The 18,124-nt window shown below is 33.9% G+C and overlaps 3 protein-coding genes across 4 annotated transcripts; 2 read left to right on the plus strand and 1 right to left on the minus strand.

Moving 5' to 3' along the window:
- Positions 1–1,035: 1,035 nt before the first annotated feature.
- On the plus strand, positions 1,036–6,891 carry LOC25500772 (GDSL esterase/lipase At4g01130). Its single transcript, XM_013589258.3, has 5 exons — positions 1,036–1,358; positions 1,700–1,909; positions 3,405–3,592; positions 3,762–4,035; positions 6,497–6,891. Exons 1-5 carry the CDS (start codon positions 1,109–1,111, stop codon positions 6,739–6,741), a joined length of 1,167 nt encoding a protein of 388 aa, XP_013444712.1. The 5' UTR covers positions 1,036–1,108; the 3' UTR covers positions 6,742–6,891.
- A 406-nt stretch (positions 6,892–7,297) lies between these two features.
- On the minus strand, positions 7,298–8,971 carry LOC25500773 (uncharacterized). The gene has a single exon (XM_013589259.3). The coding sequence runs from the start codon at positions 8,290–8,292 to the stop codon at positions 7,405–7,407; it is 888 nt and encodes a 295-aa protein (XP_013444713.1). The 5' UTR covers positions 8,293–8,971; the 3' UTR covers positions 7,298–7,404.
- Positions 8,972–10,438: 1,467 nt separating this feature from the next.
- LOC112417226 (uncharacterized) lies at positions 10,439–15,774 on the plus strand. Of its 2 annotated transcripts, none has more exons than XM_024772520.2 (2): positions 10,439–11,277; positions 15,398–15,774. In XM_024772520.2, the coding sequence occupies exon 1, from the start codon at positions 10,513–10,515 to the stop codon at positions 11,242–11,244; it is 732 nt and encodes a 243-aa protein (XP_024628288.1). In that variant the 5' UTR covers positions 10,439–10,512; the 3' UTR covers positions 11,245–11,277; positions 15,398–15,774. The 2 variants fall into 2 exon arrangements, with proteins under 2 accessions (XP_024628288.1, XP_024628287.1); XM_024772519.2 differs by having other exon boundaries at positions 10,440–11,277; positions 15,395–15,774.
- Positions 15,775–18,124: the final 2,350 nt, after the last annotated feature.

An 18,124-nucleotide genomic window follows, 5' to 3' on the forward strand; every position in this document is an offset into this window, starting at 1 on the left:
TTCATCAGATTTTGACATTGGTCCCTGCACTTTTTTTTGTTTGGCATTGGTCCCTGCACTTTGTAAAAATATTGGTATTAGTCCCTCTGTTAACTTTCTGTTAAAAAAAAAACACAAAACCAACGGAGTGCCACGTGGCCCAATCATTTCATGCCACGTGGCACCAATATCAATATTTTTACAAAGTGCAGGACCAATACCAATAGTTTTGTATTTTTTTTTAACAGAAAGTTAACAGAGGGACCAATACCAATATTTTTACAAAGTGCAGGGATCAATTCCAAACAAAAAAAAGTGTAGGGACCAATGCCAAAATCTGATGAAAGTGCAAGGACTAAAGACATATTTAAACCAAAAAAACAATTGATCAAAAAGTAAATTAAAGAAATGCTAACAAGTGTCCGATGATATTTGATAAAAAATTTAAAGTAATAATTTTTGTCTTGAGATTTGTATATTCAACACATTGAAACATTTAAAAAAAAAAAAAAATTCTACATAAAAATTAACAATAGTTTTCATTTTACATCATTAACAAATGTCTAAGGACACTTGCTACCAAGATCCAATAAATTATTTACAAATTTTACAACGGTGATTTAAGAAAAATCTCAGTTAATTATTTTTTTTAGACATTTCTTAATCTTTGGTTCATTGTGTTGACCAGTCACTTTCCCTAAAGAGAAGTAGGTTAAAGTGTTAAACAATCCATCACTGTGATTCTCACTCACTAGTGAAGAAATTTGTAACGTGTTTGTTAATTAGTCAACATTGATACTATTAAGTCGTAATCCAACGAATTAGCTCTCAACATATAGAAATATAAGACCCTACGTACATCTTTAAATAATATGTCATTCTCTTTGATCTTCTTTTAGCAATTTCTTCATTGAATCATGAATTTATAGCTTATAATCTTTTAACCTTTTATATGCAATGTAGGTGGCTAATCTGCCATCTGTCTGTAAGGTTTGTTAATTAGTCAACATTAACGTAATTGATTCAATACCATTTCAAAAATTCAATACTTGAATTTATCTTCAAAGTTTATATAATGTGATTCCCCATTGGTAGTAAATTGCATGGTGAAGATATCTTTAAAAAAGAAATGAGTTCCTTTAAGATGTTGGAAAATGCAATTTTTAAGCTCTTGTTAAATTGCATAATGATATCTTCATTCATCAGATCAAGTTACTCAAAATGTGATTTTCAAGGAATATTCAACTTTGGAGATTCAAATTCGGATACAGGTGGATTTTATTCAGCATTTCCAGCACAACCTATTCCCTATGGAATGACATATTTCAAAACACCAGTTGGACGTTCTTCTGATGGGAGGCTCATTGTAGATTTTTTGGGTAATGATCAATCTTCATAATATTATATGTGTATTTTGTTTTCTATAGATTCCCTCAACCGAATGCAATACTATTTGAGGTATTACCAAATAATAAATGTGGACACGTCTCCCAATCGAGATTCAAACATTAATTCGTTTTGTTGTTAAAGTCTAACTCTTTCTGTTAGACTCAATCTCGTTAGTTATATTTCGTGTATCTTACCTTTTTCATTCATCACTTTCTATCTTTTTTTTGGTACAATTCTACTTGCTAACTTATTTTTATTTAAAGACTAGATTGTCCAACACATGAGAAAATTGGTTCCTCATTTCATATATTATTTGTTGCTAAACTTGCAGCTGAGGCTCTTGGATTGCCCTATTTGAGTCCATATTTGCAATCAATTGGATCAGACTACACACATGGTGCAAACTTTGCAACATCAGCATCTACTGTACTTTTGCCAACTACATCTCTCTTTGTAAGTGGACTAAGCCCTTTTGCTCTTCAAATACAACTAAGGCAAATGCAACAATTCAGAGCCAAGGTTCATGATTTTCATAAAAGAGGTACACAAAAAATGTTTCTATAAATAACTTAAATTTGCTTGTATTTGTATCCATACACTATATATGATAGAATATATGTTTTGAGCTCTGTTGCACGAACACCTCTGATTGAAGGCGTGTCCCGGTGTTTGACATGTATTATGTTCGACACCGACACGATACTGACACTTGTGATTACATCAAATTATGTTATTTTCTCAAAATTTTATCCGTGTCGGCGTGTCTGTGTCAGTGTCATGTTCGATGTCTGTATCTGTGTCCGTAATTCATAGGTTTTGAGTCCTTATTTCTTGACTAATTTATATTAACTTCTAGTCCTTACAGGTACTAGAAATATATTGAACTCTATTTATATATGATAGATTTTTGGCAAGTGTACCAAATACTATCGAAGTAGTAAAAATATCGTTCCCACGAGGACTCGTTTTAATCTCAATAATTCAATTACGTTGTAACTTAGGATGTATAAAAGTTCTTTTAATTTGCTGCTAGGCAGTTGATTGGTTTAAAGAATAAGAGAGAGATGAGTTTAGGTCTTTCGAATCATCTATGTTCCCCTAATTGGTATACTGCACCTATTCTTGTGAATGAGTCCCTAGTTTTACGATAGTTAACAAAATAGTCCTAATCAATCCCTTGAGTTAGGACCCTCTTCTAGGGTTACAGCCCCTAATTCCTTAGGTGGTCTAATAACCTTTGAAGGTTTAAGTACGTTAACCTAATATCACTAATAAAGGATTATCCATTCCAAGACTAACCATGTTTATTAGAACAATTCAATTAGGTCTAAGTCGAAAGCTATGATCAGTAGTCGTTCGTTCTCACTAAATTATATTTATATTTGATCAGGATATAAAAAGCATTAAGAACAATTGACTTGAATAAAAACTAGATTGTCATTCACAAATAATAGAGTTTCACAGCAACATGAATCAATTAGGGTTACAAAGAATCATCTCATACCTAACCTCTAATGGATTTAGCTACTCATAATGGTGTTTACAAATAACATAATCATTAGAGGAATCAATACATACATGAACTGGTAAAAGAGTGAAGAAATCGCCCTTCTCACCGTCTTGTAGTATCAAAATCGCACTTTGCTCTCTCAAAATCATAACCCTTGTCTTTGGAATAGACTTCAGCTTAAATAGACACAGAATTTCGTCCAAAATCGTGTCACGTTTTTAGTAAATCGTGACACGATTTTCCTTTGAATCGCAAATTACTGAATAAAGGTTTCCTCAAATCGTGTCACGTTTTAGTCATCGTGCCACGATTTCCTCAATGTCGAAGCAAGTTTTGGTCTTCCAGAATCGTGTCACGTTTTTACCAAATCGTGGCACGATTTCCTTCTTTGTATTTTCTGCTCTTTTTACTGCATAAGTTGTCTTGTGAACTCCATTTTGTGATTAAAATACATATAAAAATTACGTAATGACGAGATGTCATCAATATACTAACTACTTTTTCTTTTTAATGAACAATAATATAGACCCATTGAAACCCTCAACTTGTGCCTCAAAAATCAAAATTCCTTCACCTGATATCTTTGGAAAGTCTATTTACATGTTCTACATTGGTCAAAATGATTTCACTTCAAAAATAGCAGCTAGTGGTGGTATCAATGGATTGAAGAACTACTTGCCTCAAATCATCTATCAAATTGCCTCTGCCATCAAGGTTAGTTTAGATCTTTCATGTCATGGATGTTGTATCTTATTTTAGGCAACAATCTTCACAATTAGGACACAGTATTAGTGTTATATTATTCAAGGTTTAAATGCGTTATATTTGCTTTTGGTCCTACTTTTTTTAAATGTGTTATATTTTGGTTGAATGAAATTTCTAGGAGTTATATTATGCACAAGGGGGACGTACATTTATGGTATTAAATCTTGGTCCAGTTGGATGCTACCCTGGATATTTGGTGGAGCTTCCTCATACTAGTTCTGACTTAGATGAACATGGATGCATAATTACTTATAACAATGCTGTAGATGATTACAACAAATTGTTGAAAGAGACATTGACTCAAACTAGAAAAAGTTTATCAGATGCTTCCCTCATTTATGTGGACACCAATTCTGCTCTAATGGAGCTCTTTCGTCATCCTACATCTTATGGTATAAGAACCTTTCCTCTTGGTTTGTTAATTTTAACAATAATATTAAGAATACCTTTAATGAATTATATAGGCTTAAATATGATATTAGTCCCTGTAATTTGGGTCGGTTTTGAATTTCGTCCCTGTAAAAAAAAAACTTTGAATTACATTCCTGTAAAAAAAAATTTGTTTGAAAAAGGTCCCTGGCCCCACATTTTTGATGATATGGCATGGTTTTTGCCACGTGGCAGTTGCTGACTGTGCAACTTATGCCACGTGGCGCTGACGTGGCATGCCACATAATATTAAATTTTTAAATTCTAAAAATTGTTTTTAAAATTTTAAAATATAAAAAACAATTAAAAAATATTAAAATAATTTTCTGAAATTATTTTTATCATATAATTTTCAAAAAAAAGAATTTTTTTTTAAATTATAAAATCTGAAATTTCTGAAAAAAAAAATTTCGAAAAAAAATGAAATGATTTTTTTAATTATTTTTTTAAATATGAAGAAAAAAATATTATTTTCAAATTAAAAAAAATTAATGGTCGAAAATTTAATTTTAGCTGTTTTTTTCGATTTTTTTGAATTTATTTTCATATTTTTTTAATTTAAAAAAATAATTTCAATCTTTTAATTACGTGGCTGCCACGTCAACGCCACGTGGCAGAATTTGCACAGTCAGCAACTACCACGTGGCAAAACTCATGCCATATCATCAGAAATGTGGGGCCAGGGACCTTTTTCAAACAAATTTTTTTTTACAGGGATGTTTTTCAAACTTTTTTTTTGCAGGGACGAAAATGATATTTAAGCCAATTATATAAGATACGTCCTTTTAATCATTGTGAATGAAAATTCTAGTCAATTCAAATGTTTCAATTAAATTCTCTCCGTTTTTAAACATTTTCAGGATATTTTTATGAAATTTCAAAATTTTGAGATACCAAATTCAATAAATGAAAAATAGGGACCAATTTTCAATTTTTTTAAAATTAAAAGGACTAATTTACAATTTTTGAAAATTTATAGAGCCTTATTTGCGAAATTTGAAAATAGTGAGACCAATTTGCATAATTTGAAAGAATTATAAGGACCAATTCGATATTCATATTATATCTAGAAACGAAGGAATATCAAATTCTTAATTGTACTTGAAATTCCATAAACTTAGCTTTTAACTGTGGCATTTAGGGTGGGAATGGAAAAGATTTTTCCACCATGGGAAAGTGATTTTTGAATGTTCGATTAAATGAAGACCATGATATTACCATACTCTCTCAACACTATATTTATTTTACAGTATCTTTCCCAACTTTCTTTCTCTCCTTTGTGTCCTCCCTTCACCCACCACCACCAACCTCTAGACTTCCAACACTATTATTTCTTTTACATCTTTCACCACTATTCTCTCCTCCCCCACCACTAGTAACATCAAACATGCATGAAGATTCGTAACAAATTCATAACGATAATGAAATTAGATTAATTAATTGAAATAAAATTTTGGAATGCTTAATTTCGGTGACAACCTGTACGCCACAATTCTTTATTTTTCTGTGTTTAGTTTATTCTTGAATTGCATAACAACTGGTACGACACAATTAGTTTATTGTTCTATGTTTGAATGAATGAATTAATGAATATTGGAATCTTGTCTAGAAATATGGCCAACGAAGCAAACTCATTTCTAATTTCTTTATGCCATTGATCCTCTTCACTTCCTGTTTTGTTTTACCTATAAAATTGCAGGCGAGAAAAATTAATCTGCAATTCCTTGATAAAAAATTAACCAAGGTTGTGAATTATGACTACCTTGGTATCAAGCTGCAATTCCTTGATGAAAAGCTTTGATTCTCATAATTAACATAATAATTGAAGAGAAAATTGAAATTATTGAATCAAAAAATTAAAATTAAAAAATATGAAACAAATTTTGAGAAATTTCATTAGATTTGGATAATAAATAAATTTAACTATTGTTTGTGAGGAATATAACAAGGTTGAAGAAGACAATGTGTTTTGGTGGTGGTGATGGTGGTGACCGGTGGTGAGAGAGGGTTGATGATAGTGTAAAAAATAATCTAGTGTTGAGGAGTATGATAAGAGCATGTTCTTCATTTGATCCAATGGTCAAAAATTACTTTCCCATGGTAGAAAAATCTTTTCCCTTCCCACCCTAAATGCCACCAGCTTTAACATAAGACTTATTAAAATCTCTTCATTTTGAAATTTCATCAAATTTATCATCCAAACAATAGAATTTACATAGAAGAACCTATTAAAAAATTCATGTTGTTATGAAAAAACCAGATGCATAAAATAATATGATATATTTCAAATTTCAGTCATTGCATATTTGTAAATAGTTATAAGTAAGTATTTCTAAGCCAATTTAATATTTATAAACAAAAAATTATATTGGTTCCACAAGTGTGATGAATGATTTATGTTTTCAATTTGTGTTCTTGGAGCAGGACTAAAGCACAGTACCAAAGCATGTTGTGGTCATGGAGGGGGAGATTACAACTTTGACCCTAAAGCATTGTGTGGCAATATGCTTGCAAGTGCATGTGAAGACCCCCAAAACTATGTGAGTTGGGATGGCATTCATTTCACAGAAGCTGCTAACAAGATTATAGCTATGGCCATTCTCAATGGCTCTCTAAGTGATCCCCCATTTCTTCTTCATAAACTATGTGATCTTCAACCTATTGATTGATCAATTGCTTATAAAGGTTTATGCTTATACCTTATTACAATAATGAGTTTTATAAATTCTAAGCTATCAAGATGTGTAAGATATGTCGAACTTTGCTTTTGTATGATGTATGATGATTTTGGAAAATTGTTGATCATTATTATTTATATACTTTATGAAGAATCAATTCTACGAAATGATGAAAATAGAAGACTAAAATTGTAATTAAGCCAAACTCAAACAACATAGCCAAGTTTCTTGTCCCACATGACAACCGCACTATCATCAAAATGCCCTTCAACAATGTGAAGATAAATATAAGGCTATATCATATGGAAACTATTTCATGACATTCAATATTCATTTTATACATCAAGAGAGAAATAAATAAATAAAGTAATGTGATATGTTAGTGATGTGATAGAAAAAAGAAATATAGAGAGAAAATTAGACGTTGAATGAGTGTATGTAAATTAAAGGTGTACAAATATCATCGTCGATATTATAGAGTCAAAATTGTTTTTTTTTTTTTTTTTATGTATTTTGTTTTTTCATAACAAGGATCAAGCTCAAAACATACATCAATAATTAAAGCACTCATTCATAATTTGCATGAAGCTAACACTACAAAACAAAGTAAGAAATTGAACCACCATTAACTAACATTAATAATGAAAAACATCATCAATCATTCTCAAGAACAGGTTGTGTTCTAATCGTTGGAGCCAAAGGCAATTTAGTTTCACCAATCCAAAATGTATCAAAAGACTCGCCATTTTCTGAATTTCTCTCCAATTTTTTTATCCTCGTCTTCTTTGCAGCCTTAACTAAAGTTACCAACAACAAAATCAACACAACCAACCCAACAAAACCTAAAACAAATCCTAAAATCCACCATATGGTAAATCTCTTACTTTGTCTCTTATTGTATAATTCTTTTGGAATTGGAACCACAAGAGTATAGTGTCCTGTTCCATATGTTTCACAAACATAAGGCTTAGTCATGTTGTTGAATTCCAAATTTCCACTATCACTAAACTTAACACAAATTGGTGTATCATTTTTTTCATGCAACCTAACATGATGAAAATGAATTAAAATAGGATTTCCTTGCGTGATGACCAAATTCATCTTCTCATTGTCCATGAATGAATTTCCTGATGAAGTGTAAGCCACAAAACCAAAAACAGGTGCCACCATTGTGTAATTAGGCACATTGAAGTAATGAGAAGACCAATTTCCAAAATTTTCATATAGTATAGCCATTCTTTTTCTAATAGGTTGTGGCACAACATGTGGTGGAACATTGAAGAAACTAGAATTCACTCCTCTTTTATAAAAAGAAGATGTTCTTAATCTAACAACTCTAACTTCCATTCCTGTGTAGTTAGAAGGAAGTGAAATGTTGTAGAAAACACCTGTTTTTGGATTTACTATATCTTTGTTCACTTGCTTGCAAAGCAAGTCTTCTAAGGATTCATGATCATAAGTTTGTGAGCTTTGAACCAAAGATGATAGAAACATTATAGAGACAAATAACCATGAAATTTGCAACCATTTGTGGTGCCCCATGAATTATATATGTTACCTTAGAATGCTAATTTTTGTGTCTCCATTGTTGATTTCTTGAATGGCTTTATGAAACAAACCCATTGAAGCTTTCATGACATAGTGTTTTCACACTTATAAGTGAAAGGGAAAATTTCTTCGCCGCAAACTTGAGTTTCTTCTCTTATGATTTGGTAGCAGAGAGATTTGGCAACAAATTTGGGTTTCTTCCTCTACCAAGTTTTGGCAACAAATTTGGCGCCACGATCCTTGAGTATAGAGAGCATCGCAATCAAATGTGATTGCCGAATTTTAATCGTGGTTCCCTTGTGGTTGTATAGACAAAAAAAACTTGATGTCGTAGCTCAAATTCTTCGTATAGATACAAAAAAACGTTGATGTTACAACTAAGGTTGTGATAATTAGGGATCTTTTTTAGAATATAGACTTGATTTGAGAGAAGGTACAATGGAATCTCCTAAGAACACTTGTCTCTCTTGTTTGCTACATGAGCTTCATACAACATAGATGAATATATACCACTATATCATATTCCTTTTTAAGCCAAGTCTTTGATGAAGAATGATCTAAAGAAGTGTATGTTGTTTATGGGTTTGGTTGAGAAGGTAAACCTATACCACCTGGGAACCATATACAAATGATTAGGTTTCAAAATTGAATGACATCACATCAAAGCTTTGAATTCTTCAACTCTCATATATATTTGTTGAGATCCTCTTGGAGTTTCTTGTGCCTAGAAATAAGAGGTGTGTGTGGAAGAAATTAAAGTGGTTGAGGGGAAATGAGTATGAGGAGAGAAAAAAATAGTTTATTAAAATGTTGTATTGTAATGAGTAATGACAATGATCACCACATGATGAAAAGGACATAGGAACTTGCATGATTAATTTGTTATCGATTAGTTGTCTTTATAGTGTTTGTTTAGGTACATAATTTTGGTTATTGTTTGGTTGAATTGAAGAATACGGTCAAGTGATAAAGGTTAAAGAATGTGTTGGTGACTTGGGCGGAAGCCATGCACCTCCAAGCATGGAATGCTAATTTTAGGCAAATGATTGGCTTATTAGTTGGTGAGTTTTGTAAACAAGAAAACAAAAATAGTTGGTGAGTTATAAAATACTAGACCTTTTTTTATCAAAAAATACTAGACTTGTTGTGATTAGAAAAATGGTATATTTTTCATCATGCTTTTAAAAAAGTATTTTTAAATGTAAAATAATTGATGTTTTCAAAATATAAATGAAAACAATGATTAAGATTGTTTTAAACCCTTGTTTAATAATAATATCCAAAATATTCCTACACTGATATTTATATTTAAAAACCCATTCTGTACATATTTTCCAAAGTTCTCATCTCTTTTATCTACGGAGATGACAATTCGTGGCATTCATAATATTTGAGTGATGCATCGACATCGGACGGTCTAAATTTTAAGCTAGATATTTATTTTAGGAAATTGCTTGTTGGCACGACACCAATACAAACACGAAATGCGACATTGATATAATCCTTGGATGAATAATGTGCGGCATTGCTTTTATCCCCCCAATGTATTGTATGCTATCCATTGATTCCAACATGGTGTGTTGTCGTTGGTCATTGAGTCGTGCCAAATAGCACTGCTCATTTCTTTAAAATCAAAATTTACTTTAAAATTTAGATTGACAAATTACCATCTATAAGCAATTTGATCTCCTATCTCATCCAATGATTGTATCGAAAAAATGGTGTCAACACATTCCCAAACTCAATTCACATGCAACATTCAATTTCATAATTTAGATGCTACGTGAACTTAATTATTGTGAATTGAAATAATCTATACATGCATTAATTAAATTCACATAAGAGTTAATTTTGTTTTCTTTCTGAAATGGATAATGTATACATGAACTCAATTCAGGACGGTTTCTATAAAGTCATTTTGCATAGGTAGGTGTACGTAGGGGGAATAGAGAAAAAGGAAGAGAAATGAACATGAAGAAGAAAGGTGAGAGAAAATTAAAAAGTGTAATGGATTAAAAATTTAAATGGAAATGGAACTTCAGGTGTATTTTTCCATACACCACTTGTGCATAAGTTTAGTTGGGCCATAAGAAGCCGTGGGTGCTTGACCGACCCGGCCCATGACTCATCCATCTTCAGTCTTCACTCTCCCACTTCATTTGCCAGAGCTCAAACCTAAGAAACAAAACAGAACTGCACTTCACCGTTTCAACAATGCTTCGCCTCACAAAGCTAAAACCACCGTCACCACCATCATCCTCTCCACACCAATTCCTTCAACGCTGCTCCGTCAGCCGCACCGCCAAAGGGAAAGGAAAAGCCGGTCAAATCCTAAAACGTTCCAAAATCACTGTCAAAAAAACCGGAGCCGAGCCCACACCTGGTGCCCCAACTGGATCCCGTGAGAAACAAGAACGCGAACGCCTCTACGAACAATGCCTCAACGCACCAACACCACTTCGTTTTCTCAAACCCAAACAACGTGCACGCGAAGCTGAACGAGGAAAATTAGGGTTAATTAGCAAAGATCGTCAAATTGAACTTGATATGATGAAGAAGAAAAACGCCAAATTTAGGGTTTCTGAGAAGCCAACGATAATGGGAACACCTGGGTTAGATTATATAACGTTAGGGTTAGTTGATGCTGAGAAATTGCCCAAGTATGAATTGACCAAGGAAGATGGGATGAAATTGGCCAAGGAGTATAGTAGGGTTTTGATGAGGAAGCATAGGGCGAGACAAGCGGCGGAGACTAATCTTTTGATGATGAAAAAGGAGGCTATTGAAGCTTTGCCTGGGGGTTTGAAGGAAGCTGCTTTGGTGCCGGATTTGACTCCATTTCCGGTGAATAGGTTTATGGCGACGCTTACACCGCCTATTGATGGGTATATTGAGAAGATTAAGGAGGCTGCTGATAGGATCAGTGGGAAGGAGAAGATTAGGTAGATTGGTAGTGTTGATTTTGATGGTTCGTCACAGGTTAGTATTGATTTTGTTTGTATTGAATCCTGCAAATAAGATGGAGTGAAACTGTCTTTAATTGATGAAATATCATTGGATATGTTTGCTTATATCATTGGAGTTTTCGTAACACCTATGTTCTGCTACGCAACGACATTCAGATATCAGTACGCGAGGCTGTTCTTGCGTTCACTATTGACTTCTGGATAATTCTGCAAACTAGTTAAGTGGGAACTCATTCATCAACGAAAACATGATTTCACTGAATTTTTTACTGTAATTTTCCTAGAAGCTTTAGAAGTTTACATTATGATTATAGTGGAAGAGTGATTCAAAATTTTAATTTGAAGTAGTTTTGGGCTTTTAGCTTCTGTATAATATATAAAGCTTAGTGGGCTTTCACATGCATTGTAAATAACATACTGAAGTTTCAGTTTCATAGTGGCTTCTTTATGAAGTCTTCTTTTCTTCTGATCCCTAAAAGAAATAGCATAAGTTGACTATATCTTCTTTAGTCCATTATTGATGAAATTGCCCAAGTGCATTTGGAAGAAGAAAGTCCTTTGCTGCCGTAGTTGCAGCATCTTTGTGTTGCACTTTGTTGTGCCTGTTCTGTTTTTCTTTTTATCCGTAGCAGCCGTTTGCATTTTCTCCATTCAGTTCTGTCCCGGCTAGTTTGCCATCTTCCGTAACAGATCTCATATCACTGACTACACCATTAGAACGGTCTCCTCGAGATCAGTTAGAACCCAAAAAATGTATTTGTCTATCTGAATTTCAGCACATGACAGGTGGAATTAAAAATTAATTTATGTTCGTTTTACCTAAAAAGATCGTTAGTTTATGACAATTGACAATACTGATATAGACTTACAGCAGAGTAATTGCAGAGAACATGATAGGGACATTATTAGCAAAGGGAAACGCTAACAGGATAAGGTATTATCTGTTTCGGCATGTAGATACTGTTATGAAACCTTACTAGGACATGATTTTCCCGGGAAGGAAATCTAAAAGATAAATTCATGCCATATTGTACAAGGTAGCTTAAAGCATTTCAATGATGGTTTGGACTGCATTTCCCCCTAAAATTTCTCCTTTCAAAAAGAATGATATACCACTAAATTGAAAAAAACTGTAGTGTAGCAGAATTTTAAAAATTGTCATAGTTTGCAATAACTAGGCCTCCAAAGGGAGTTCTTGTGGGGTGGAAGGAAAATCAATTGGGTCAAGTGGAGTGTGGTTTGCAAGCCAAAGAAGGAGGGAGGGTTAGGGGTGAGGGATGTGAGGGCGGTGAATTTGAGTTTATTGGGAAAGTGGAAATGGTGTTTATTGACGGATAGGAGAGCACTTTGGAAGGAGGTTTTGGAGGAAAAATATGGAAGGGTGGTTGGAGAGAGGTTGGTGGGAAATGATTATGTAATGCCGTCGTATGCTTCAAAGTGGTGGAGGGATTTGGTGAGTATGGATGAATTGAATTGGTTTAATTCCAAAGTCACTAGAAGGGTGGGGAGTGGTGAGAATACGAGGTTTTGGGAGTTGGCGTGGAGGGTGGATCAACCTTTCCGGCTTAAATACCTTCGGCTGTTTTCTTTGTCGAATCAAAAGGAGGCTATGGTGGGGGAGTTACGGGTGGGAGAACCTACGGAGAGAGATTGGGAGTTTACTTGGCGGCGTCCGCTCTTTGTATGAGAGCATGAACTGTTGGTTGAGATGTTGGAGGATCTACATGGGTTTAGGGGAGGGCATGAGATGGATGAGTGGAGGTGGAGGTTGGAAGAAAATGGGAGGTATACGGTAAAGTTTATGTATACGAAGTTGGAAGGGTTGATGCTTGGGGAGGGACCTGCCTCATTTGAGCAAAGGACGGTGTTTTTGAAGATTTGGAAGAGTAATGCTTCTTCAAAAGTAATGGCATTCTCATGGAAACTACTCCTCAATAGGATTCAGACAAAGGAAAATTTATTGTTTCGACAAGTGCTAGCTCCTGATATCTCATCAGATTGTGTGATGTGTTTAGGGGAGTTGAAATCGGCTAATCACTTGTTTCTCCATTGTGAATTTGCGATGAAGGTGTGGGAGAATGTTATGAGATGGTTGGCATTCAATTTCATGATTCCTCTGAATTTGTTCATTCTATGGGAAAATTGGGATGGTGCTGCGGTTGGAAAAAAGATGCGTAATGGCTTTCGAATGATTTGGCATGCGGTAGTGTGGAGCATCTGGTGTGCTAGAAACGATAGAATTTTCAACAATAAAATTGGAGAGGTGGATGCACTTGTGGAGGACATCAAGGTCTTGGTGGGAGATGGCAGTTGGACCGGTCCAATTCTCCGGCTTGTATGTTCTATGAATGGCATTGGAATCCAAAGGACTGTTTGTTGCGGTAATAGTTGTCACTTCTGTTTGCATTGCGAGGTTGAGGCTGAGGTATACGGTGTCCGCAGCTGCCATTGTTGACTGCTGTCAGTACGCATATAGCAGCATCAGGTTTCTGTGCTTCTGCTACAGGGTGCTGTGGCTGAGATTTCTGCTGTCATAGCAGCATTTTGGTTTGGGATCTGTTGGGGTGTCGGTGGTATATATCGGAGACAATTGTAATTTTGTTTTTCTCCCGAGTTTGTTTTGCATCTTGTACACTCTCGTTATCAATAAAATTTGCAGATCTTAAAAAAAAAAACTAGGCCTGTAGAACAGTTTGGTGCAGATTTAAAAAAACCGAACCGAACTGTTAAAACAGTTTGGTAAAACTGAACCGAACCGTTCACAATTTCACCAGAGTTGAACTGAACTGATCTTATGGTTCGGTGCACCATAAACTGATTTTTGAACAGAACGAGTGATGTTTGGAAACCAAATTGTTTCTGAACTATTCATCCTTGGGAAGGAGAAGATTAGGTAGATTGGTAGTGTTGATTTTGAGGGTTTGTCACAGGTTAGTGTTGATTTTGTTTGTATTGAATTAAAATGGGAACAAATGAAATTTTGATTTGATATCGTTATTTGTATTGAATCATGCAAATAAGGTGTGAAACTGTTGTCAATTAAAATTTTGATGAAATCTTTATTTGTACCGGTGTTATCAAATAGTGATCATAGTGGCATTATAGTTTTTGCGATAACTATATAGTACAACGTGTTGTCAAATAGTGACACTATAGCATTGTAGCGTAGTTATTTGAACAAAATGCTATTTTTTACCAGTCACAACGCTGGGTTATACTGGATCTTTGTTTGGATTTAGGATGAAACTGTCTTTAAATGATGCAATGGAGAATAATATATATTTTGCCATGAAATGTCATGATATTATAAATTTATTTTTTTGTTGCTTTCAATTTCATTTTTGTTTGATATATTGTTAGGTATTTAAACAAACTAGTGAAACAGCAAAAACAAATGAGGTTGGCACTGACTGAATAAGTAAATGATGCTCATTGTGTGATTTTGAAATGATAAATGATTAGTGAGAAAATTATGTTTGACATTGGATGAATCACGCAGTCTATTGTCTTCTAAGAAAATTATTATTTATCGTTTGGAAGAAATGTTATCTTAGGAGGATCCGACATGTAACTTACTAACTAAACAGATAACTAACAAACTACTCTAATAACTGATAACTACTTTAACTACATTAATTTCCCTTTATTTTATAATCCTATGAAATTTTCTAAAGGCTTGGTGTTTGTTCAGGCTTTCTTCTGCTTTAAATTTTCATGTTTGCACGAGTGAATCATTTTTGGGTTGATTCAATACCATTATCACCTACAGTTGCCGTTCTTGTTCTATATTGTAGATTCCATTTCTGCTTGTATGTACATATTATAAGCTATTTTTATAAAGCAATTTTGTGATGAGTTCAAAAGTAGAGACATGCTATGTACTTATGTAGTATGTACCAATAATCGGCATTTGAATGCTTTCTATGTTGTCATACTATGACAATGTGAGTTTGAAGCTACCTGCAAAATCACAGGGCCACTGACAATTTCTTTATTAAGATGGGATTGCATTGTTTTCAACCCACTTATTTCCTTCTAATTATTGTGGTTGCTTCAATTGGTCAGTTATATATTTCAAAACAAATGATGAATGCTTGATGCTAACTATATCAACTAATTTATTTGAATAGCAGGTCCGCCTTGAAGTTTTAGAAGCAATTCTCTTTTTACGTGGGCAGCAATCATGGAACATGGATTTCATTAGATGGTTGCAGAATCCGAGTTTGTGGAGCTTTTTGAATAGTAAAAATTGATCACCAGAATGGTAGTTTAGAGTAATAATTCATGAACATCAATTCTTTATTTTCCTTTGGGTAGTAAAAATGAGGAATGATGAGAATTGTGAATGACTAATCGTTTTGGTTGGTACAGTGTTCATGTTATGTCTTGATATTTTGCAGAGTTTATGTCTGTCTTTGCATATTGACAACATAAAATAGATTGCAGAGTTTATGCAATTAAGCAGAAAATCTAATATTTAATCATTTTCCGAGTTTGTTTTTGTTGAAAATGTCTAAGTGTGCCTTTGTCCTTATGTTTTCACTCTTTGATCTTATATATTGTTTTTCTGATATGCTGCCTGAACTCGTATTTATGGATTTTACAAGTATACTCTTCAGCCACACTAGAGCAACTGGACACCATAACTGAGGCTCAAACCAAACCTGTTATGCTTTAGCCATTCCAATCACTTCTCTTTATTATCATGACCACATAAATGAACATGAGGGACTTGTGCTATCATTTCAAGGGTCAAAGTACTCACTTTTCATGTAAGTACTCAACGCTAAGATTGCCCCAACTTTTCTCTCATAATCAGGGTATCGTCAGCAAATTAGAGATAAGAAATTCTAAAAGAAGAATGAGAGTCTATGTACGTCGTGTTTTCTGACCAAATCAAGTGTTTTATTCAATAGCTTTATGATGAACGAAAATGCTGCAATGGGTCCAATTTTTGTTTGTTTGTTGCCTTACATGTAATTCAAGGGTATTTTTAACATATTTGTAATTTATATTACTACTCTGCGTCTATTTTTTTTACCTTTACAAAATGAAAATGAGGAGTTAATTTAGAAGTTTTATTAACGTTTTTTTTTTTTTTTACCTTTCTTATCATTGCAAGGTACACAAATACAAGCATTTGCTGTGTGTAGTTTTTTCAGTTGTAATTAATTTGTTATTTTTATTTCATCATCTTACTGACCATGGAAATTGACGGGTTGTGGTTGATTATAAGTTCTGATTTGGATATTCTTTAACTCATGGTGACTTTTTTTTTTTTTTTTAAACAAAAAGTTGGTAGCAAAGGAGCTAACCAACCCAAAATATAGATAAAAAAGAGAGAGAAAATTACAAAGGGAGGGGACTAGGTCAAGACTCCCAAAACTTAAGAAGAAACCCTGAAATTCGGCCAATTAGTCTTATTGAGAATAAAATTAGGTTTAGCAAAATCAGGTACATCATTCCAAAAAACAATAGAACTCAAAGATAAACCATGGTTGGCTAAGGAATCAGCAACAACGTTCCTTTCTCTGAAAATGTGAGTAATCATACAATTCAAACCTTGAAGGATAATCTTAGCATTGTTCCAACGGTTCCTTAAAGACCAAGGGATCTGGTTAGAGTTTTTGTAAGCCATAATAACTAAAGATGAATCAGTTTCTATCCAAATGTTGTTCCATTAGTTGAGGTGAATAGTTTCTACTGCCCTCATGAAAACACACAATTCAGCATGATACCCAGTGCAAATACCCAAAGGTTCAGAAAAACAAAGAATGACATTTGAATCATGATCTCTAAAAATACCACCACATACAGAGTTTCCAGGATTACCATTTGAAGCACCACCGATGTTGCATTTAATCCAATTCACCTGAGGAGGTTGTCATAAAACTTCTATTGAAACAGGAGGCCTGGGATGGTGAACAAAACAGTTGAAAGCTTTTAGGATGGTAAAGTCCCTGATTGAGTTGTTTGAAACTTTGTTTGTATGATTACCAGAAAGAGATGTGGATGCAATAATCATGGAAATTGCTGACCTCCAACTAATAGATTTGTTGTTAAATCTAGCTTGGTTTCTGACATACCAAATTGTATTGATAAGATTAACTAAAACCGCCTGCAACACAACCTTGCATTGAGGGGACCAAGCTTTATCACAAAGATTCCAAATATCTTCCTTTGAAGTGAAAAGAAGAGGCAACCTGATAACATTAGCTAACCATGTCCAAAGCTTAGTTGCAAGATGACATTCAAAGAAAAGATGAAAAGAGTTTTCAGAACATTTGAGGCAGATGCTACACATTGAAGGAAGATTGCATCCCCTAATCATTAAATTTTCATCTGTAGGAACCTTATTGTGCATGAATCTCCACACAAAAAGGGATATAGCTGGAGGAATATCTTTGTTCCAAATGCATTCAGCCCAATGCACGTTTTGATACTAATGATTTTTGAAATCATATGCATCTTTCAACAACAAATTACCAGAAGATGTATGTCTCCAGAGAAGCTGATCTTTTTGAACAAATTTTGGAATAGCTGCAGGAAACATACGAACAAAATGAGGAGGGAGCTTCCATTGATTGTTGTGGATGTATTCATTAACAATAGATTTTAGGAGAGGTCTAGTAGCTTCGGGAATGTTGAGAAGATTCGCAAGAGATTGGCCAAACCAAGGGTCATTCCAGAAGCTAATATCCTTACCATCGCCTAACAACCAAATGGAGTTAGATTGAATGCAAGAGTACTCTTCTTTTATATTGCTCCATAAAGAAGAGAAGATGTGATGCTTTATAGATTTGTTGTTTCTCAAGACTCTATCCTTCAAAAGAGTTGCCCAAGGTTTCTGAGAGTTGATC

The sequence above is a fragment of the Medicago truncatula genome, chromosome 8 (genome assembly GCF_003473485.1).
Source record: "Medicago truncatula cultivar Jemalong A17 chromosome 8, MtrunA17r5.0-ANR, whole genome shotgun sequence".
Taxonomy (NCBI): Eukaryota; Viridiplantae; Streptophyta; class Magnoliopsida; order Fabales; family Fabaceae; genus Medicago; species Medicago truncatula.